Raw genomic sequence first — 20738 nt, 5'->3', positions numbered from 1 at the left:
ATATGAAAAGACATGCACTTAAAAGTCACCTGTGGCTGTCTAAGGGGTCACCTGAAGCACTCTCAATTCCTGGTCTTTTAATGACAGGACTCAAATGCAAAATGTGGGCTCAAGCTGACCTTAGGATGGACGTGCCCGGACGGGTTGCAGCATGATGTAGCAGTTGTTTCTGGCTGGGATTCACCGTGGTCAGTGACTCGGGGACAAGTCTGTCTTCAATCCGTGCTGAGCCCTGGGGTGGGTGAGGCTCTGAGCGAGGCAGCGAGCCAACAGTGGAGGGAAGGGAGCTTATCCAAGTTCAGTAGCCGGCAGAGCCAAGGTGTGGACAGCCGGGAGCCTCCCGAGGGCAAGCCACAGGGGTGGCCAAAATGGGGTCCTTTGGAATGAGGGCAGCTGGGCCAGGGGGACCAGAAGTGGGTGGGGGTGGGGGCGCGTATGTAGGAAGATGGCAGGGGCATCTGAGTTGAGACTCTACAAGTGATGAAGTGAACACAGCTTCAAACTTCTGAGGGCAAGGTCGGGGGGACACTGAGCAAGCCTGCACCTTGAACCCAAGCTTATTATCCATCCATGGTCAAGTTTCTTCGGTCCCAAACTGGTCAAGTTTTCCAGCTGACTTAGGAGCTGCCCTCTGCGACTGTGAGTTTCATGGATTTTTGAGCAGTAACTCAACAGTCAGGCTGAGACAGTATTATTCTCATGTTGCCATTAACAGGCTGACAATCAGGGAGAGATGGACTGTCTCTTGAATCAGGATTCAAGAGCTGGATGGAGACAGATCCCACCGGGCATGACCCAATACAGTAAGTGTCACTAAGGGGGCAGCTGGACCTGTGTGGGGTGCTGGGAACCGCCAGGCCCGAGGAAGAGCCTGGGTGTGGCATGTGGCCTTCTCTGTGTGACCTCTACCGTTAAAGCCACAGGAGCCCGAGAGGGGGACCACGCAGACAGGGTCAGTGAAAACGCAAATGACTGCTGTCCACCAGCGGTCCACCTGAGACACTTCCTGTGGCCGCTGAAGGAGCTACCTGGACACAAAACCTTCTGGAACTTTCCGGCCAAGGCTCCATGACACTGGGGCGTGGAGGAGCCAGGGGACTGGGCTGTCACCAGGGAGAGACGTGAGGAGGGGACACACTCAAGTCCAAGTGGTGACAAGTGTAGAGGGATCACAGCACGTGCAGGGTGTCTATCCTGCGGACCCACATTCAGCGCTCCACCAGCGCTATGGAAGACGGTCCGTGGAGCAGTGCGGAGGGAGGAGTACGAGCTCACCTCCCAGAGAAGGGAACGGAGGTGTCAAGAAACTAAAGATCCTTCCCAAGATCATGGCTCCCGACTGATGGAGCCCGACCTGGACCATGTGGGCTGGACTCTGAGGTCACAGATGCTCACCTCGGGGGGATGGGCAGAGTTTTAAGTTCTAACCAAATGAGCGAAGGTGAGGGTTTGGGACGGGCGCATTCATCATGTCCCCCTCCCACAGACAAACCAAAGTACAAGTTGGAGGAGAGAGGACAGCTGACAGGAACGCAGGTCTGAAGGAAGACATACGGGACAGAGGTAGTCTGCAGTGGGGAGCTTCACACTACCGCGTGGCCCTGGTCCTTGTTCCAAACAAGCATTCTCCACCTCGAGGCACTAATCTTCCAGAGCCATTTCCCCTGTAGACATTTACACGAGACGTCTGCCTCAAAGAACTTAATCTTTGCTTTTATCTCTAATATGTAGTTGTCTTACATGGAATTTTCCAAAGGATGCTGTTTGATAGATGCTTTACCCAGAGACGGTCAAACGCATAACTGACCATCGCGAGGGAAAATCGAGTGTCACTCCATGAGAAGCAGAGCTGCCCTGAACAATCTAGAAAGATAACAGGGGCGGGGCTGGGGGTGGGGGGCTGTGCCAGCAGCCTCATTTCAAAGGCTTCAAGTAAGCCCTCCCTGAAGCGGGAGGCTTGTTGTCTGTTTCCAGCGGTGGTCTCTAAACAGTTCTCCAGGAAGGTACCGGTTTCTGCTCACTGTGTATACCCCTGGTTACACTTTTCAAACTTTTTCATACTAAGAAGACCCACTTTTCAGGGTGTTTTGGCCAGCTCAGGGTCAGACCTGCTCTCAGGCAGGGCATGACTGCAGAGGCTTTGGACTTGCGGGTCAAAAGATAAAATGCTTTTTTTTTGTTTTGTTTTGTTTTGTTTTGTTTTTCAAAGAGAGAAATTCCTTAACCCTTGCAGAGCAGAGCAGATGAAAATGAGGTTTTTCAAGTCCGTGACTTTCCAAACTCGCCTGCACAGGCCAGTGTAGCCTGTTGCCTGTAACGTTTCGGGAGCTGGGTACAACAGTTTGGGGGCACGGGAGCCCTGGTTATACATGCTATTGGTTACTGGGGAGCCCCTGTTCAAAGGGAAGACAGAATCTCACGGCTCTGGAGACATCTTCCAGGGACCGCTACCCAAGCTGTGGTCCCGGGACCAGCTGCACCCCACACCCTGGGAGTGCATTAGAAATGTGGGGCCTCGTCCCCCAGGCCTGCTGGGTCTGAAACTTCTGGATCAGATTTGGAGCCTACACATGGTTCTCTGGCCTGGCTCTTCAGACCTGGCCGGGATCAAGGATCTTTCTGGTGCACAGGTAGGGAGGCATCACCTCCTGCTGGACTCTGTGTCGGGAACCAGCATTTACAGGAGAGAGTAACCTCGAGGACAAGTCCCCTCCCCATCAGCTACCTCACTGTCATGGGCCCAGCAGGGAGGGACTAGAGACTCTGGCTGACAAGTGGGGGGCTTTGAATGATGGCCCCCCAACCATTCCACTCGACTATGTGGTTTGGTCACTGGTCCATTTTCTGCACTCTTACCCTTCATAGACCACAAAGCCAAGTTTCTGCAAGCACAAAGGAGGCCACTGGCCAACTTCTGCCCTGAAGAAAAAGTTCACCTCGGCCCACAGACCGCTCATTGGCCACATGCCTGACTCCCCCTTGGGCCTGAAGCTCAAGAAAAAGAAATGCCATGAAGCAGGCTGGCATTCGGTCTTGCAGTGGAAGCATATTTTTCATGAGTTTGACTCCGCAGATAAGCCAACGTCTGTCCACCCCAGTAGCTTTTTACACAGTGATTTGAGTTCAGTGAAGCCAACGACAGAGGAACTCCCGTCAGTTGACCCCAGCTGTGTGTGTCTGAGGGACGTGCCTTTGGCGCTGAACCTAATCATTTGCGCCGTTATTCTGAACACAAAGTTCCCCAAACCCTTCGTGTCCGTTCTGACCAGGACTCCTGTCTTTCCCACTTTCTTCCGCCTGTCTGTCCTTGACTCGGAGCCCAGCCACCCCGCTCAGCCCTGCACTGGGCACTGGAGACTCGGGACACCCGGGACCCAGCCCCTGCGCTCCCGGGGCTCCCGGGGTCATGCCCAGGTTGCGGCAGGAAGAGGAAGGCCTCCTTCCTTTGGGATTTCCTCCCCGCGCGTCTGTGTGCCCTCCTCCCTCGAGCACCGTGGAGGTGATCAGACACCATGCCCCGGAGACACCTATGCCAGTTTTATCCATGGGGGGGGGGGGGCCTGGCTGCCCCACAGCTTCTCTGATGTGCCCTCATCTCAAAACCAGGTTTTGCGATGGCAGAGGAACAAGAATTAAAGACACAAGCCTGGTATTGCTAACTCAAAAAGAATAAAAAGCACACAGGCCATGCCTGCCAGGAACCCTCTTGCCAACATCTGGTGCCATCTCTGGGCAGGTGGCCGCCCCTCTGACCCTCTCCTCCCCTTGGGCATCGGGTCATGGCCTGCTCACAGCTCCCCAACCACAGAGGGCAGAACTGGAAACCCCAGAGCAGCCAGCAAGCCTCAGACACGTGGTCCCACCCCGCCACAGGCCCCAGCGGACTGGCCACGGGTTTCTAGGGTCGACACTTTCTCTAAGACAGAGGAGTAATTCAGCAGTGGGATGCTGATCGAATGGGGGAGCTGGGGCTCAGCATGTTAGACCCAAACACTGGAAAGGGGGACAGAAAGGCCACCTTTCTTTAAAAAAATTTTTTTTTAGCTTTATTTGTTTTGGGGGGTGTCTCGGTGGCTCAGTCGGTTGAGAGCCCGACTTTGGCTCAGGTCATGACCTCGTGGTCTGTGAGTTCAAGCCCCACGTTGGGCTCTGTGCTGCCAGCTCGAAGCCTGGAGCCTGCTTCGGATTCTGTGTCTCCCTCTCTCTCTCTGCCCCTCCCCTGCTCATGCTCTTTCTCTCTCTCTCAAAAAGAATTAAACATGAAAAAATACTAGCGAGGGGTGTCTGGGAGGCTCAGTTGGTTAAGCGTCCGACTCGGCTCAGTCATGATCTCACAGTTCGTGGGTTCGAGCCCCACGTCGGGCTCTGTGCTGACAGCTCAGAACCTGGAGCTGCTTCAGATTCTGTGTCTCCCTCTCTCTCTCTGCCCCTCCCCCGCTCATGCTCTGTCTCTCTCTCTCAAAAATGAATAAACTTCAAAAAATAAATTAAAAAAATTATTTATCTTGAGAGAGAGAGAGAGAGAGAGAGAGAGAGAGGGAGGGAAAGCACAAGTTGGGGAGGGGCGGGAGGGGGGAGAGAATCCCAAGCAGGCTCCACGCTGTCCACGCAGAGCCTGACTTGGGGCTTGAACTCACGAACCGTGAGATCAAGACCTGAGCTGAAATCAAGAGTTGGATGCTTAACCAACTGACCCCCCAGGTGCCCCAAGACACTTTCTTTCCACCTGTGTCTGGGTCTTCTCCCTCCAACTCTGCTGACTTTCCCTGGGTGGCCGGGAGCCTTCTGATCACGTCGCCAGCCTCCTGCGTGTAGAAGTCTTAAACATGCTAAGCCTTCCTACGGAATGGTTAAATGCCACATTCATTTAATAAAATCTCCCAGCACGTCTGTGAGGGTCCTGTGCTGGAGAGGACACATGTTTTGGGCCCTCAGGGAGCCCAGAGTCCACTCCAGTGACCTGAGGCAGCCGTGGGTAAGAGGGATTTAGGCTCAGTGTCCCCACTGCTCCATATCCTGGGGTCTCCCCCACCCACCACGTCCGGACCCAGCACTGCGTGGAGAGAGGGGCCAGGGGCCTGCAGCCGGGTGACCCTGGACAAGGCTTTAGCCTTGGTGGCCTGTGATGGCCTGACCGCTGCCCCCTGGAGACAGCCCCCCCTCTGGGCTGCTGGGTGCAGCTCCTCCTGGGCCTCCTCCCGGCTCTCTGTCTCGATGCTTCACTTTCTAACACCTTCCTGAGGAAGCCCGTGTAGCCCCCGGGCTTCAGCAGGTCTGTGACACCCACATCTGCCCCCCCCCCCCCCCCCCCCCGCCAGCCCAGGCCTTACCCACGAGCATCATCACACCTGCATATCCAGGCCTGGAGGAAACTTGACCCCGCACGCCCCGCAGCCTGCTGGGTCATGGCACCACCAACATGTGCCAGAAAGCGAGCCACACGGCTAGAGGAGAGGGGCCACTAGGGAGCCAGGCAGGCCACGTGGGGAGACGGGTCTGAGAGACGGAGGCACGGGAGCCCGTGGCCGACCTGCCCACTCGTCCCTTTGGTTTGAGCTGTGAGTCACTTCCTCTGAGACTGACACCAGCCGCTAGTGCCACCAACCAAGACGACAACACTGAGCTCTGAAACAGTAAGTTAAAAAGCACAGGAGCATTATTCAGCCTCACCAAGGAAGGGCGTTTGGACACAGGCTGCACCGCGGATGAACCCCGAGGACGTCACGGTGCGCGGTAAGCCAGCCCCCGAAGGACACGTGTCGTACTGTTCCGCTTACACGAGGTCCCCGAAACAGGCAAACGAGGCTCGCAGACACGGAAGGCAAAACGGGGGTCACCGGGGTGGGGGAGGGGGAACGGGGGTTACCATGTCATGGGGACAGAGGTTCAGTTGGGGGAGATGAGAACATTCTGGAGACGGATGGTGGTGTTTGCACAGCTCTGGGAGCAGGCTAGACGTCACTGACCGTACACTTGAAAACGTAGAGACAGTAAACTTCACGCTGTGTGTGTCAGATCACAGTGAAAACGTACAAGAATCAACACAGGTGTGCACCATGTATACGAGAGATCCGAGGTGACATCAGTAAGACTGTTTTCAAGTGATTAGTTTACAAACACTGTATGTTTGTGATGTATGTGATATGTGAATCATGTACCAAGACCTTACTTTTTATTTCAAGAAATTTACCCAATTTTTACAATACTCAGAAAGAATACAGATGAAAAATACTTTTTTTTTTTTTTTTATGTGAGGAATTAAATAAAGGAAACCTCACCAAGGCTGCCTTTTTTTCCTATGTTTATTCTTACGGACTTTAGTTAATTAAACCCAATGAGGAAGAAAAACCACCACGAAGGCAGAAATATTCCCTGAATAAACACTCTTTTGTCCTTAACTCAAGAACTGGAAGAATACAGATTTGTTAAAGGTACTGCAAAAAGGAGAAAGAGGCAATCTTAAGCATGGATGAAATATCTGTGTATCTTCTTTTAAACAAACTTATTTTCCTTTGAGGCACTGCTCTGGCTTTTGCTCTGGTTTTCATACAAACAGAAGCAGATGGCTCTGGGTTAGATTTGTTCTGAGAGAACCATGCTTTCCAGTTATTTGAGTTATCAGGGTCCATCCATTCTGTGTTCTAGAACTTCTAGACAGGAGTCAGTACTATTCTTATCTGCTTTTACATCTTAGGTAAGGAGTTTCTGGATTCAAGAAAAATCAGGAGTCCTCTCTCTCTGCCCCATCCCCATTCATGCTCTCTCTCCGTCTTAAAAAAATAAATAAAACATTAAAAAAAAAAAAAGAAAAATCAGGAGTGAGCCTGAATGATCTTACACCTCCTCCCCACCCCGGAGTAAAGTGAGTCATTTATTCTAGGTACCACTCGGATTGGAGAGCAAAGAAATCACCCCCAAATTACAGCACGGGCTCACCGGGGGAGCTCAGATGAAGCGTGAATTGTACCCACTGGGTGTATTGGGTGGGACATCCCCAGGATGGGGGCTGCCTTCAGCAGGTAGAGAGCCCAGGACTGGAGGACCAGAGCTTCTGGGGAGCAGAGCAAATTTTCTTGGTCTTAAGGGCAAAGTTAGTCTCTGCATGGGCTTTGGAATTCCTGTATAGTTTCTTAGGGCCTGTTATAAATCCCAATGACCCTGGGGAGGGATGGGTTCTAGCGTTCTAGAAGATTCTCCAGCCCCTTGAGGGCTGCTTAATCCAGAGGTGGAAATGTGGATGTCTGGCCCCAGCCCAGAACAGATCACTCAGAGTATGGGATTTTACAAGTTCCCCCGGGGATCCCAATGCCCTGCCAGGCCCAGGTCCCTGCTTTCATGGGAAACCAGAGGCAAATTGTGCATACACATATGAGCAGGAGGGGAGACCTGCTCTGAGCAAAGTTTTAGATCTAGGAGAGCACAGGAGCTTGGTGGAGACGTTTTGGAGCACTGATGAGAAATCAAATAGAATCTACAAAGATAAATTTTAGGGGCACCCGGGTGGCTCAGTCGCTTAAACGTCTGACTCTTGATCTCATCCAGGTCATGATCTCGTGGTTTGGGAGTTCGAGCCCCAAGTCAGGCTCTGCCGTGACAGCTTGGAGCCCGCTTGAGATTCTCTCTCTCCCTCTCTCTCTCTCTCTCTGCCCCTCCTGCTGCTTGCTCTATCTTTCTGTCTCAAAATAAGTACATAAACTTAAAAAAAGAGAAATTTTACTCTTTTTTTCCCGGTTGGACTCCACTGATGTGAGTTGGGAGAGGAAAATTTTTGTCTGTCATCTGCTGTCAACAGAAAAGCAGAGCGGTTTGCTGTTACCACTGGTACTCGGGGCCAGCCAGCCAGCATGGGCACCCCTTCCAGGGGCTGGGGGTGTGAAGGACTGAATTTGCTTGCTCTGTACACACATCCTGCCCTGTGCAGGCAGCCGGAGCCAGTGATTTGGGCCAGGTTCCATTTCCACCAAGAGTGTATCTGACAGCTCCATGCATGGTTCCTATAACTGAGCTGCTGAGGTTCCTCCCAGAACCCTACAGGAGGAGATGGGACGCATTCTCCTTCGAAGCCCCAGGAAATGCCTTGTGTCGTGCCCTGAGGGTATGTGCTCCACGAGGGTGGGAACCAGACCTGGAAATGTCAGCATTTACGAGCCTTCATTTTCAACATGAAAGATTTTTGCTACGACTGTCCTCTTTGTTTAAACTTTGCAGCTTTCTCGAAATGCAATTAAAATGAGTGTGTCTGCCCTTTTGCAGTTTTATGACAGCCAAGGGCGGGCGGCTGAAGAAGGCTCGCTGCGGCAAGAAATACATTTATTTTTTTCAACCTCTGGTATCTCGCTGTTGGTCAGCACACACAAAAACTGATGTCTCCCGTGCTGGCATGAGATCGACAAGTCATTTCAGACTCTTTGCTGTTACCATTCCCTGTTTTGCAACGGGAAGGGGAGGCTGGACCATAAAAGCTGGTGACTAAGATGAAGGAAATCCTGTCTGAGCTAAGATTGTCTTGGTGGGGGGTGGGGGGGGGGCCCACGAAACCTGGTTGGAATAAGCAGGAAATGAAGGTGGCGTTCAGATCGGAAGGAGACGATCTGGGCCCAACTTGGCGCTGTGTTGTAACTTGTGAGGTTGTTACAGTTGGGACAATGTTAGGACAATGACCAAGTAAGGAAGAAAGGGAAGGAGGTGGGCTTCCTCCGTGAAATTCCCAGCTGGAACCTTCTACCCACTGGCCTTCCTCACCTGGGCGCTCAGGAGGAAACAGGTCGGTCTGTGTGACCTGCCCACCCTGCTAGGAAATGGCAGGGGGGATCTCTGGGCTCTTCCAAGAGAGAAACCCTATCCTCGGATTTTACTGGGTATTTTCTATGCTGCCTCGCCAAACCCAAATCTCTGGAGTCTTCTTGCTTTGTTAAATTATACTTGGGTCTCAGAATTATTTGAACAAAATGTTCTTTGTAAGTCTTTCCATTCGTTCTGGAAATAATTTAGTTACACCTTGACCTAACTTTGATTAAAATTAAAATTCTTTCCTTCGTTGACATTTATCAAACTCCAGAAAATGGAAACAACTGTCCAAAGGCTTTGGGAAGATGCCCCTATGCCCATGTCGCCTCGTGGGCCTTCTGGTGTCCACAGGTCACTTGCTGGGGTCACGGCTGCTCCCCGCCAGGCTGTGCGAACACAGTGGGGTCTCAGCGCCAAAGATGTGGCCTTACTCCCCACGATTCCTCCCGTATGTCTCAGCCCTGCTGGCCTGGTGTCTCAGCCCACCTCTCCCCTGTCCCAGCTTGTGAGCTGGGCAAGACCCAGTCCCCTGCCTTGGAGGCCCTAATCAGAGAGCGCTCTGTGGGGGCAGTGAGGCAACAGCTGTTCTGTCCCCAGATTCTCATAGCACTTAACCTGTTTCTGTGGCTTCACGTTTTCATGTTTTGAGGAAGAAGACCCACCCATATTTAATTAAAATTTTTTAATGTTTACTTAATTTAGAGAGAGAGAGAGAGAGAGAGAGAGAGTGTGCAGGGGAGGGTCAGAGAGAGAGGGAGACACAGAATCCGAAGTAGGCTCCAGGCTCTGAGCTGTCAGCACAGACCCAGACATGGGGTGCGAACCACGAATGGTGAGATCATGACCTGAGCCGAAGTCAGACACGTAACTGACTGAGCCACCCAGGTGCCCCTAATTAAAAAAAATCCTAAAACCAGGTACCATTGGCCAGCATTTATCAAGCCCTACAAGGCTAAAATTGCTAAGATCTTTATATGTGATTTCTTTTTCCCTGAGAGCACACTTACAAGGCAGAACTATTTTTATTCCAGCTTTAGAAAAGCAGCTAAAGCTTGAAAGCTCAGTAGCTTTGCCCAAAGTCACGCAGCCAGGAAGTAGCAGATCATACTTCGAACTCCAGACCCAAGCTGGCCTTCCTCTGCAAAAACCGACACCACAGTCCCACTCTCTCTTCCACGTGCCGTGGAACAAACCACGGCTCTGGGTCTCGAGTCTGCCTTCTACAAGTTTGCTGACGACCACAACCGTGTGGATCTGAGGTACCGTAAGGCCTACTTGTCAAAGGAGAGAGAAACTTTGTCTCACACAGCGAGCTTCCTCTCTAAGCGGGGATGATCCCAGGTGGTATATTCAACTTCAAACATTGTCACACAGTTGGACAACTCCCCTCCCCCCCACTGTGCTCTGAACGCCCCCATCCACTGCCCCTGGCCTGTCTCACTCTGGACCCAGACCTGAACCCCCGGGAGGATTCATGTACATAAAGGCTCCCAGGACAATCCAACACATTCACTTGGTGTGAACGAATTACACAAAAACCATCTCACTGCGACCTTGCACCATGGTTACCAGCATTCCTGTTTTACCCAGAAGAAAAGGCTCAGAGAGGAGAAGTGACTTCTCCTGGTCACTGGCCCCAACCCCAGAAGCTCCAGCTCTGCCTGACCGACCCCACCTGCCTGCCAGCTGGCATGTGGGAAACTCAATGCAGAAGGATCAGAATGAAAACACTGCTGTGAAAGCAGGGAATTGGCACCACCCAGGAGAAAGGGACCCTGTCTTCATTCCACTGCGGTCCAGGGGTCTCTGCACAGTCAGCATAATTTGGGGAGGGCCCTTACTCCCCAGGAGGGTTCAGTGAACCCTTCTCCAAGTTAAGACTAACACTTTCCCCATAGCCTCCTCATCTGCTGGAGATAATGCCGTGCTTACGCAACCCTCCCCGCTTTACAAAGCCGTCATCCACACGCCTCCACGGCCTGGAATCTCCAAAAGGACCTGGAGAAAGAGATTTCCAGGAGTTCTGTCTGTGGCTGGGATTCCCCGCTGCCCATTCGGGCCTCTCTGGGTCATCCTGTCTGGACTGCCACCTGTCCGGTCCGCTTCTTGGGGTCCACAAGCCACTCAGTCACCTATGCGCACAGGCCAGCCTCTCTGCAGAGGGGCCCCTGGAAAGAACAGGTCTGCCTGACAGTTCCCTAGAGACAGTCATGACCCCCTGCTTCCACTGGGCAGCCCTTGTGGGGAAAGGAGGCAGGAGTATCCACGGCCGTGTGTGTGAGTGTGTACCCTACTGTTCTGTTTCTCTCATTTTGACAACCATGATCTTTCCATCTACCATCTGTCTGACTCCACCCATATCGTCCATCTACCTATTTACCTATCTATCCATCTCTCTCTGTAATCTATCAATCATCTACGTCCATCATCCACCCGTCAGTCTATCTATCCATCATCAATCTACGTCTGTATCTAGTCTGTCTCTACCACCTCTGTCTAGCTAGCACCTACATCTATCGTCCATCCATACTCTATGCAGATAAATAGCAGACACACAGATCTCCCACGTGATGGACATACGTATGCTTTATGTGTCCCACGCTGTGTGTACCTTGAGTATGTGTTCGTATTCTACGACAAGGGACTTGTCAGCCTAGCACAGTGGTTGAGAGCAGAGGTCTTGGAATAACCAAGTCCTGGACTTCGCTCCCAGCCTCACTGCTTACTGGCCATGACACGTGCCCTCACCTGGGTGTGCCTCAGTCTGCACACCTGTAAAGTGGGGCAATTGCAGTGCTGTGGGCATTTAGCAGGTACTGTGTGTTGGTGGCTTAGCTCAGTTCCTGGCACCAATGTGACCAGCAGGCAGTGGCTGCTGTATTTCTGGGATATTTTAGTTGTTCCTGGGGCTTCTGGAGCCCTGGGAGCACCTTCGGGGATCCCTCTTTCTGATTTCTGATCCCAGGAGATCCCACGAGCCCTCCCAGGGGCCCCTTCCTTCTCTCCAACCTGGAGCCAGAGGCCACCGGGTGCGGGCAGAGGGGGAGGGGAGTGTGCCCAGCAGGGCCCGTGGCACTGGCCGGTTTCCTGCGTCCTCCCTCCCACCAGTGCGTGGTCACCGCACCGCCACCGCTAATCAGCCTGTCTGTTCTCTGACGGACAAGCTGGAGCCGTGGAGGCATCCCAGGGAGCATGTCCTCCGTTCTCCTGGGGCCCTCATTACCCCACAAAGACAGTCACAGATCCGAGAGTGCTCGACACGCAGACATATTGTTATGTCATTTCTACCAGGTCCCAGAAAATTAGTGCATGGAATTCCAGAACACCCACTCTTCTGTAGTTCCCACATGGGAGATCACCGAACTGGGCAAAAGCAGCAACATAGGAATTTCATGGGTGGGGCTGAAACAATCCCCAGGAAAAAATGCAAATCCTTCACAGACAGATCAACACATCCATTATCATCACACTCAGCTAGTGCTATCCAGTGGGGGCAGTGCTTAATTCGGGAACGCCCCTCCACCCCCCAGTGAGAAAAGCTACATTTTAATCTAATCTTTTATTCGTTGTTCCACGACTGTATTTCTCACTCAAAAGGTGTGCTGGAACACTTTCAACTAACTGCATCGCCACTCATTTCTGGAACACTTTATTGAAGGACTACTGTGTTTCAGGCCCCGGAGCAAACGATGTATCAGTGAACAAACCCCAGACGAAACGCGCCCTAAACTTTGGATTGTGGCAGCAGCAGTTACGTCGAGGATGAGTGAAGAAAGTGTTGGATGTCTACATGGGTTATGAAAGATAATTTAAAATCTTGAATATCTTTTTAAATTTTATTATTTGAGAGAGAGAGAGCGAGAGACAGAGACAGAGGAAGAGAGAGAGAGAGCAGGAGAGGGGCAGGGGCAGAGAAAGAGGGAGAATTCCAAGCAGGCTTCATGCTCAGCATGGAGCCCAACTTGGGGCTCGATCCTACGACCCTGGGATCATGACCTGAGCCGAAATCAAGAGTTGGATGCTCAACTGACTGTGCCATCCAGGCGCCCCTATAATCATTAATATCTCATGCTATTCTAAGTCCTGGCAGTCTGAGAGGGCACTTTAATTAGACCGATAAATGGGTCTCATTTCCAAGGGACAGAGGCTCTGGCCGGGCGGGTGCAGGCCTTCTGACCTCTGCCTCTTGGGCAAGGGGGCAGGGTGTCCTCTGTGTGACGGGGCTGTGGGCTACAGGGAGGGGACAGGGTGTGCGGGCAGCTACAAAACAGAAGGGGCCAGGGCCAAGGGCCAGGGGCTGCTCTGTTCCTGCAGGGTGGTGATAGAGGCTAATGTGTGAGGTGACAGCAGCTGGCCACTGGCCATCCTTGATGCTGGCCCTTTCCCGCAGCCCATGACTAGAGTGGAAGGTATGGCCACTTGGAGATGTGGCTCGTGGCACTCTGTCACGGGGCCGGTGGCGATGCCGGGAGCCTGCACAGATGGGGCTCCAGGACCCCGGACACCCCAGGCTGAGCTGCTTTCCCACCCGGCTGTCCACAGGGTTTTCTAGGTGTGGAAGGTGGGGGTGGGGCTGTCCTTGCGTATGCAGTGCCCAAGGGCTTATGGATGCCGGCCTGACAAATTAGGAGGGGCCAGGGCATGAGCCAGCCGTGTTCAATGTCTTTCTGAGAGTGGCACCATCGTGCCGACCTGTCCTGCCACCGCAAGGTTTGGAAAGAACTACGACGGCTTCCTCCCCGGGCAGTCAGTCAAGGACGGGGGGCTGCCGTGGCTCACCCTGGAGCCCCAACAACAGGCCGAGTCATGGAAACTCCATCGGGATGCCTCTTCTCCCCTGTCTTTGGAAAGCACTCCACCAGAGTTAGGGGGACAGAAGCTCTTGGCCAGGGAAGGGCTGCTTCTGCCGTACCTCCAAGCACACATGAGTGCCTTTTGTTACTTAGTCTATTGGAGAGAAGATGGGAGCACTATCTCCCTCGTGCTGGCCACACCTGCTGCTCTCTAGTACAAGACCTGCTGCTTCTCAGCTTCCTCTCGTCCGCCTGGCGTGTGCCCGCCCAAGGAGGCTGCCCCGTGGCTTCTGAGAGCAGGTGTTGACTTGGAAATATTTAGATCTGCGGAAAAGGTGCACAGACAGTGCAGAGGGTCCCTGCACACCCTCCATCAAGAATGATGATGCTACGTCAGCATCTTCGATAACCTCGGTGCGTTTTGTCAAAACGAGACATTAACGTTGAGTGCGTTGATAAACTACAGACTCTACTAGGCTTTTGCCAGTTTTTTCCACTAACGTTCTTTCTCTCTTCCAAGATCCAATCCAGGATACCACACTGAACTTAGGGGAGTCTATTTACAAAAGACCCCGTTGCTTGGAAAGGCAGCCTCCCTCACAGCATCAGAGCCCGCTGTGTGCACCAGGAGCCCGGCCGAGCGCTGGGAGATGGGGGGGGGGGGTGCACCCAGCACAAGGAGGCCAGAGCCAGTGGGTGGGGCTGAGCTTGCAGGGATGCTGCTGGGATTTGGGCTTCCTTTGAAGTGCGCTCCTGACCCTGTGGACGGGACTGGAGAAACTTGTGGGGCCCTCCTAAGACTAGACATCCCCTTTTTCATTCATTCATTCAGTGTTAGAAGCCACTGACATCATGGTTAGTGAGTCACTTAGGCCTTTATCTGACGCGAAAGAGTCTTACTAACTGAGGGTTCAGCTACCAGGGCAAAAGGTAACCACCAAAAACCTGCCTGCTCTCATCTCAGCTGATTAAGTACCATTCACTCAATTCCAGAGGCTTCTCAGGCCCTGAAGATAAAAAGCCTAATGCAGTATGTTTATTTTTTTAAATTTTTTAATGCTTTTATTTATTTTTGAGAGAGAGAGAGAGAGAGAGCGCATGCGTGCAAGCAGAGGAGGGGCAGAGAGAGAGGGAGACACAGAATTTGAAGCAGGCTCCAGGTTCCGAGATGTCACAGAGCCCGACGTGGGGCTCGAACCCACAAACTGTGAGATCATGACCTGAGCTGAAGTCAGATGCTTTACCGACTGAGCCACCCAGGTGCCTCAGCATATTTATTTATTTATTTAAAAGTTTTTTTAACATTTATTAATTTCTGAGACAGAGAGAGAGAGACAGAGCATGAGCAGGGGAGGGGCAGAGAGAGAGGAAGACACAGAATCTGAAATAGACTCTAGGCTCTGAGCTGTCTGCACAGAGCCCGACACGGGGCTCGAACTCAGAGACAGAGCATGAGCAGGGGAGGGGCAGAGAGAGAGGGAGACACAGAATCTGAAATAGACTCTAGGCTCTGAGCTGTCTGCACAGAGCCCGACACGGGGCTCGAACTCACGGACCGCGAGATCATGACCTGAGCTGAAGTCAGACGCTCAACCAACTGAGCCACCCAGGTGCCCCCAACATATTTATTTTTAAGTCACATTCTGGAACAGTGTACGTGCGTACCTGGAAAAGCATTCCCGTGGCAGGGTCGCAGCTGGGAAGGGTGGGAGCCAGCTCAGCACACAGGGGAGGGTCTGCACTGGGTGTGGACACTGGAGCGCCCCAGCACTGGCACCCTGCAACACGACTCCTCGCCTTCCCCACGCCCCAGAACCAAGGTGTCAGGTGACTTGTTCTGGGGGCAAACAACCAGTTAGTAGCCAGGCGGGGGTGGGGGCTCCGTGCCCCCAAGACTCCTGTGTCGTCAGTGGTTTCCGGGGGCCACCAGCCACTGCACAGACTGCCTGGTTTGCAAGCCAAATCGGCCTTTAGCGGCAGTGATGACGACCACCGACCCCAGCAGATATAGCAAGACGCGGCTACAGACCTTTCACTAAAGCTTCCTCATCAGAGATAAATATTCTTTCTCGAAGTAAAAGAACAGACACTCTAAAACCACCTTGTGAGTCAAGACAGCCCCAACTTCCCTCACATTCTCTATTTATTGTTTTTTTAATTTTTTTTCAACGTTTTTTATTTATTTTTGGGACAGAGAGAGACAGAGCATGAACGGGGGAGGGGCAGAGAGAGAGGGAGACACAGAATCCAAAGCAGGCTCCGGGCTCCGAGCCATCAGCCCAGAGCCCGACGCGGGGCTCGAACTCACGGACCGCGAGATCGTGACCTGGCTGAAGTCGGATGCTTAACCGACTGCGCCACCCAGGCGCCCCTCACATTCTCTATTTAGTTGAAGCTTGTCACCCATTGTTTTTTAATCCTTTCTCCAAAAAGACCATCCTTTCTGTGTTTTCCATTTTAGCAAAGTCTTTGTTTTCTACTTGAGAACTTTTCACTTTCTCCCTCTCTCTGGCTCCAAACATCCCACAGACAGTGAGGCAGTGCGAGGGCTGTGTCCCTGTGTCTGTCCTTTGCAGCCGATTTTAGTTCTACGACACTATGACAAATTCCTCCTGTCACTGACTGTGGCCAAGTCATACCGGCCACCCAGGGAGGTCTGCTTTCCTGGCCTCCAGAGAGCTGGATCCATGCTTCCTGCTTGTTTTTCCACAAACAGAGGAGGAACCCTGTGATATTTCCCTTCTTCTTAGGGGCCCAGATTTCCAACAATGGGACTAGTGCTCTAGGGAATTGTGGGAAAGAAGCGCTCTCCTGGATTCCTGTGTCGCGCACTGGAGGCATCTCAGGATCACACATTCTTTATAGCTTACCGACAAGCCAAGGGAGAGGAGAAAACCTCAGAATACATTGCTTTTTTTTTTTTTTTTTTTTTTTGCGAGGGGGAGAGAAAGGTATGGCTGCATGCAGAAGCATCCCATGAATTTTCCAGGGCTTGGAGCCCTGGAAGGGGCCTGGAGGTTGAAGCTGGTGCTGAAGACAGTGTGGAGCCCAGCACTTCCTGGGGTGGGCACAGCACCTGCACCACCAGGCCCCCCTGGCTGCACCCTAATACCTGGGAGAATCTACAGTGTGCAGCCAGTCTCCCCAGCCGAGGTCGCAGGGTCAGCCCGGCCCACGGCATATTTGATCTCAGGGAAGGCCTTTGTTCTCTGGAATTCTCTTCATCCCAGAATCACACCAGACGGGCTCTTAGATCTTCAAGGCTGCTGCCCCATCTCTCGAGATAAGTAACAACTCAGCACCAGCTCAGCATGGGCTGCAGAGGGCTTTCAAGTCTCTACAAGGCCCCACCTCAGGAACCTTCCCTCCCAGGAGCCCGGCACATGCCTCATGCACTTGCCCCATGCCAAGCTCCAGCCTGCTGCTTTGGGGTCCATTCGCCCGACAGCCTTAGCTCTGGGCTCCCGCTCTTTCGAGCAAAGCAGCAGGGGACGAGGAGTGATATTTCCCTTTCCAGAAACCAGTGTGTGAGCTTTACTCTCAGTCACGGTCAAGAGCAAAGAGAAAGCAGAAGACTCAAATCCTGAAACTCAGGAGTGTTCCCACCACTGACTTACAGTCTGATCCCGGGTCACTTAGTGGGGCAGGTGTCTGGGTTCCAACCCCACATTGGCACTGACAAAGAGAGAGACCTTGAGCAAGCTGTCTAAACACATTGTGCCTCTGTTTTCTCATCTGTAAATTGGAGGTAATAATAGTTACCTACTCAGGTAGACGCAGTGTGTTTCCCATGAGGCCTGTGGACCAAGACATGTGGAGAAGGCCCACAAGTAGGCCCATATAAATAACTGTCTACTCTCTTCTGTAACTGTTTTCAGCTGCTTCTGCTACAAAGCTCTTCCAGCTAAAAGAGCAGCCCCTTTTTTTCTGACCTGACCTACCCCGGGGAAGAGTCCTTGGCTCAAATGGGCAATGAGGCAGGGGTTCTGGAGCCTAGTAGACAAACAGGGGAGGAGATAAACTTGCCACAAAGAAGACCGAGTTCTTAATGGATATCGTTAAGAACCAAGGTAATACCTACTAAAGCCAGAGGTCAATAAGAAGTTAATAAGTAGAAGGGCCGATGTTGAATACAACAAACTGCCTATCCGTTGAAGACTGTATACATCCATAAGCCTCTAGTAAAACGACTCAAAATGGCAAGTGACTCCAACCGCCTCCCTACCCAACACTCTAATTCAGTGGTTCCAAACTTGGGCGTCAAGTAGAATGCACCTCCAGGCTCCATCCCAGAAAGCCTGACCAGAAGACCTAGACTGGGAGCGAACCAGCCTGCCCAGGAGGGCGGAGGGGTCCAAGGTCCATGCTCTGGGAAGCATGGCCAGACAGTGAACACTCTCAGTCCCATCGTGAGTCAGAGGGCAGATGCTCAGGGGAACGGGCCGCATCTAAGCGGTTTTGGAGGAAGGCACAGGGGCCGGCGCCCGCCTCTGTAACAGGCAAGGGAGGCTCTCTTCCCGTTCTAAGTCTGGAAACTGGGGCCCAGGATCTGCGGGACCAGGGGAGAGCACCGTTTATGAGTCCAGTCTTCTGCCATGAAGCCCTTACCAGTGTTAGGATCAGTCCCACCTGAGACTCATGAGACTTCCACCATCCCCAGGAAGAAAACCAGGGTATTACAAAAGTGGTTTTAGGGCCAAGGGGTGTGGAGACAGCACACCAGGGCACACGCTCTCAGCACAATTCAGCGTGGCCTTTCTAGGTCCTCCTCCTTCTCACAGAGTGTGTCTCCCACTCTGACTCGTGACTCTGGGCCAAGTCCTACCTGTCATGTGTGCCTAAGGACCATAAGAGTCAACGGTTCCAGCACCTAGGCTTCCACCTTCCTCAACCAGGACACGTGGAGACGACAAAGAGACAGACTTGAGCTTTAAGAAAACTTTGGCCTGGAACGTTCTGGTGAAAGTCTATGGACTTCCCAGGCCGGGTCCTGAACTGGAGAAAGCAGAAAAGTAGAGCTAAAGTTTCTTTCCAAGCTGGAGTAGCACTTTTTCGCCCACTGCCTTTATTTTATTTTATTTTTTTTCCCAACGTTTTTTATTTATTTTTGGGACAGAGAGAGACAGAGCATGAACGGGGGAGGGGCAGAGAGAGAGAGGGAGACACAGCATCAGAAATCGCTCACTGCCTTTAAAAGCCTTGTTTGTTTTACGTGAGGACAGAATGATGAAAATAACAGAATTTCAACCAAACCACGAAGGCAGCTTCCCAGGGTCCTGTGTGTGCACCCTGCCCACACAGGGAGCCTGCCACAGTCACCTGGGAAGTCAGGAATTCTATCAGAGTGTGCCGAGGGTGGGGAGGGGATACAGTGTGTTCCCTGGGATTCTAGTCCCAGTTGGAACATCTGTGTCCACAACGGAAGAGACTGCCAATGACCCACGTTCTGTCAAGTTTGGTGAAGAGTGGCTCCAACTACTTAAACCCAACTTACAAAATCCCATCTGCAATCACAAGTGCAGTGCCAGGGCCGGCAAGGCAGCTCTAAATGCACCTGAACGCCTCCCAGCCCTGCTGTTCCAGGGCCAGACTCGGACCGGGGAGAAAACGCAGGGTTTCTGCCACTTTGCACCCACATGGGTTACAACAGATACATTCTGGTCCTGCTCGCCCCTCGCCCCGCCCATTCCCCCAAAGCCTCTCATTTAAAGGCAGGAGAAGACCCTCCCCCAAGGATGGTACCCAGACACCAGCTTCCCAAGGCCACAAACACGTTTCTCCTGGGTACCCCGGTGCCTCCCACACCACATGACTGACAGCCTTCCCTCTAGAAGCCAGAGTTTTGCTCAAGCTTAGGAGAGGATGCCGCAGGCTACGTTTTAAATTACTGGCTTTCGTGGGCGGCCCCCGCCTGTAACCCACACGACAGAAGTGGGGACCCCAAGGGAAGGCAAACTTGAGGAGTTCTCTGGGGAAGGCCAGCTCTCTGGGAACCTGGGCTGGGTCATGGCCGCACGCACACGTGTACGCACACACACGTACACACACACACACACACACACACACACACACTCAGGTGAGCACCCATGAACTGCCTTGTGCTGAGGCCACTCTGTGTCCCTGCCACACTCTTGCCAGCGAATCAGAGCCCGTGAACGGGACCCAGGACTTACCGCCAGGACGCTCTGGGCCAGGATCCCCACTGTCACAGCCCCCAGCAGCAGCCACCTGGAGGGAGAGAGAGGGAGGGAGAGGGAGCGCCATGAGCGCGCCGGCTCGGCTGGGCAATCCCCGGGTCACCCGCAAGGCCCCCCGCGCGCAGGTCCCACGGGGACGCGGCCGAAGGTGGCTTACCGCCGCAGGGCAGGGCTGGACGCCGAGCACTGGTGACGGTCCATGCTTCCGATCCGGCCTCCCCGGGCGCCGCTCGGTCCCTCCTAGCCTGGAGGGCGAGAGACAAAGCGGCCTCAGCAGGGGCTGGGGTGGGAGCATCCCGGGCCCCCGGCCCCCAGCCGCGGGAAAGCTGGGCGCGCCCCCGCGCCCCTGTAGGGGTGACAGAGAGCGGCCCCGAGACCAGACGCAAGAAGGGGGAGCCCTCCACTTAGGCCCCGCTCGGCGCTACTTCGCTGAGGCCGCCCGGCGCCCTCCCCCCTCCTCCCCAGCAGAAGCGCGCACGGCCCCCGTCTGCTGCGGGCGCCCCGAGTCCCAGCCCCCGGCCCGGGGCTCGTTGTCCCCGGGGCCGCCCTCACCTCGCGCCCGGCGCCGGCGGCCGTCCGCGCGCATCCGCCGGGGCGGGAGCGCAGGCGGTGCGGTGGCCCTGGCGGGTCCCCGGTGCCCGCCCGGGTCCTCGGTCCTCCGCCCGGTGGGCGAGCGCGGGGGCGGGGGGCGCGGGGTCGCGGGGCGGCCGCCGGAGGGTGCGGAGCGCAGAGCCCTGGCGTCCCGGCGCGCGGCTGCCACAATCCCTCGGCCGCGCGCTCCCCCCGCCTCTTACCCGCGCCGCAGGGTCCTCCCCTTTGAGACGCCGCCCGCGCGCCGCCGAGGGGAGGGGGCAGCGCCAACAAATTGAGGAGCTCGCCGGGCCGCGCTCAGGTCTGCGCCGCGAGCCGCCGCGCCCCAGACGGTGCGCAGCGCCCGCGCCCCGGCCCTCCGCGAGCCCGC

At 53.9% G+C, this 20738-nt stretch overlaps 1 protein-coding gene across 2 annotated transcripts in view; it reads right to left on the bottom strand.

The window, feature by feature from the left end:
• Positions 1–20738, bottom strand: part of COL4A2 (collagen type IV alpha 2 chain) — a 176446-nt gene that overhangs the window by 153634 nt on the left and 2074 nt on the right. The window contains exons 1-3 of one of the 2 annotated variants that reach the window (XM_049647210.1): positions 20330–20732; positions 19935–20022; positions 19754–19808 (exon numbers count right to left, since the gene is read on the bottom strand). In XM_049647210.1, coding sequence (XP_049503167.1) covers positions 19754–19808; positions 19935–19978 — 99 coding nt within the window. In that variant the 5' untranslated portion in view covers positions 19979–20022; positions 20330–20732. Of the gene's footprint in view, positions 1–19753; positions 19809–19934; positions 20023–20329; positions 20733–20738 lie in introns of those variants that run through there. The other variant, XM_049647211.1, reaches the window with a different exon arrangement.

The sequence above is a fragment of the Panthera uncia genome, assembly GCF_023721935.1.
Source record: "Panthera uncia isolate 11264 chromosome A1 unlocalized genomic scaffold, Puncia_PCG_1.0 HiC_scaffold_16, whole genome shotgun sequence".
In the NCBI taxonomy this organism is placed as follows: domain Eukaryota; kingdom Metazoa; phylum Chordata; class Mammalia; order Carnivora; family Felidae; genus Panthera; species Panthera uncia.
This window is presented reverse-complemented; position numbering and strand designations above follow the sequence as displayed.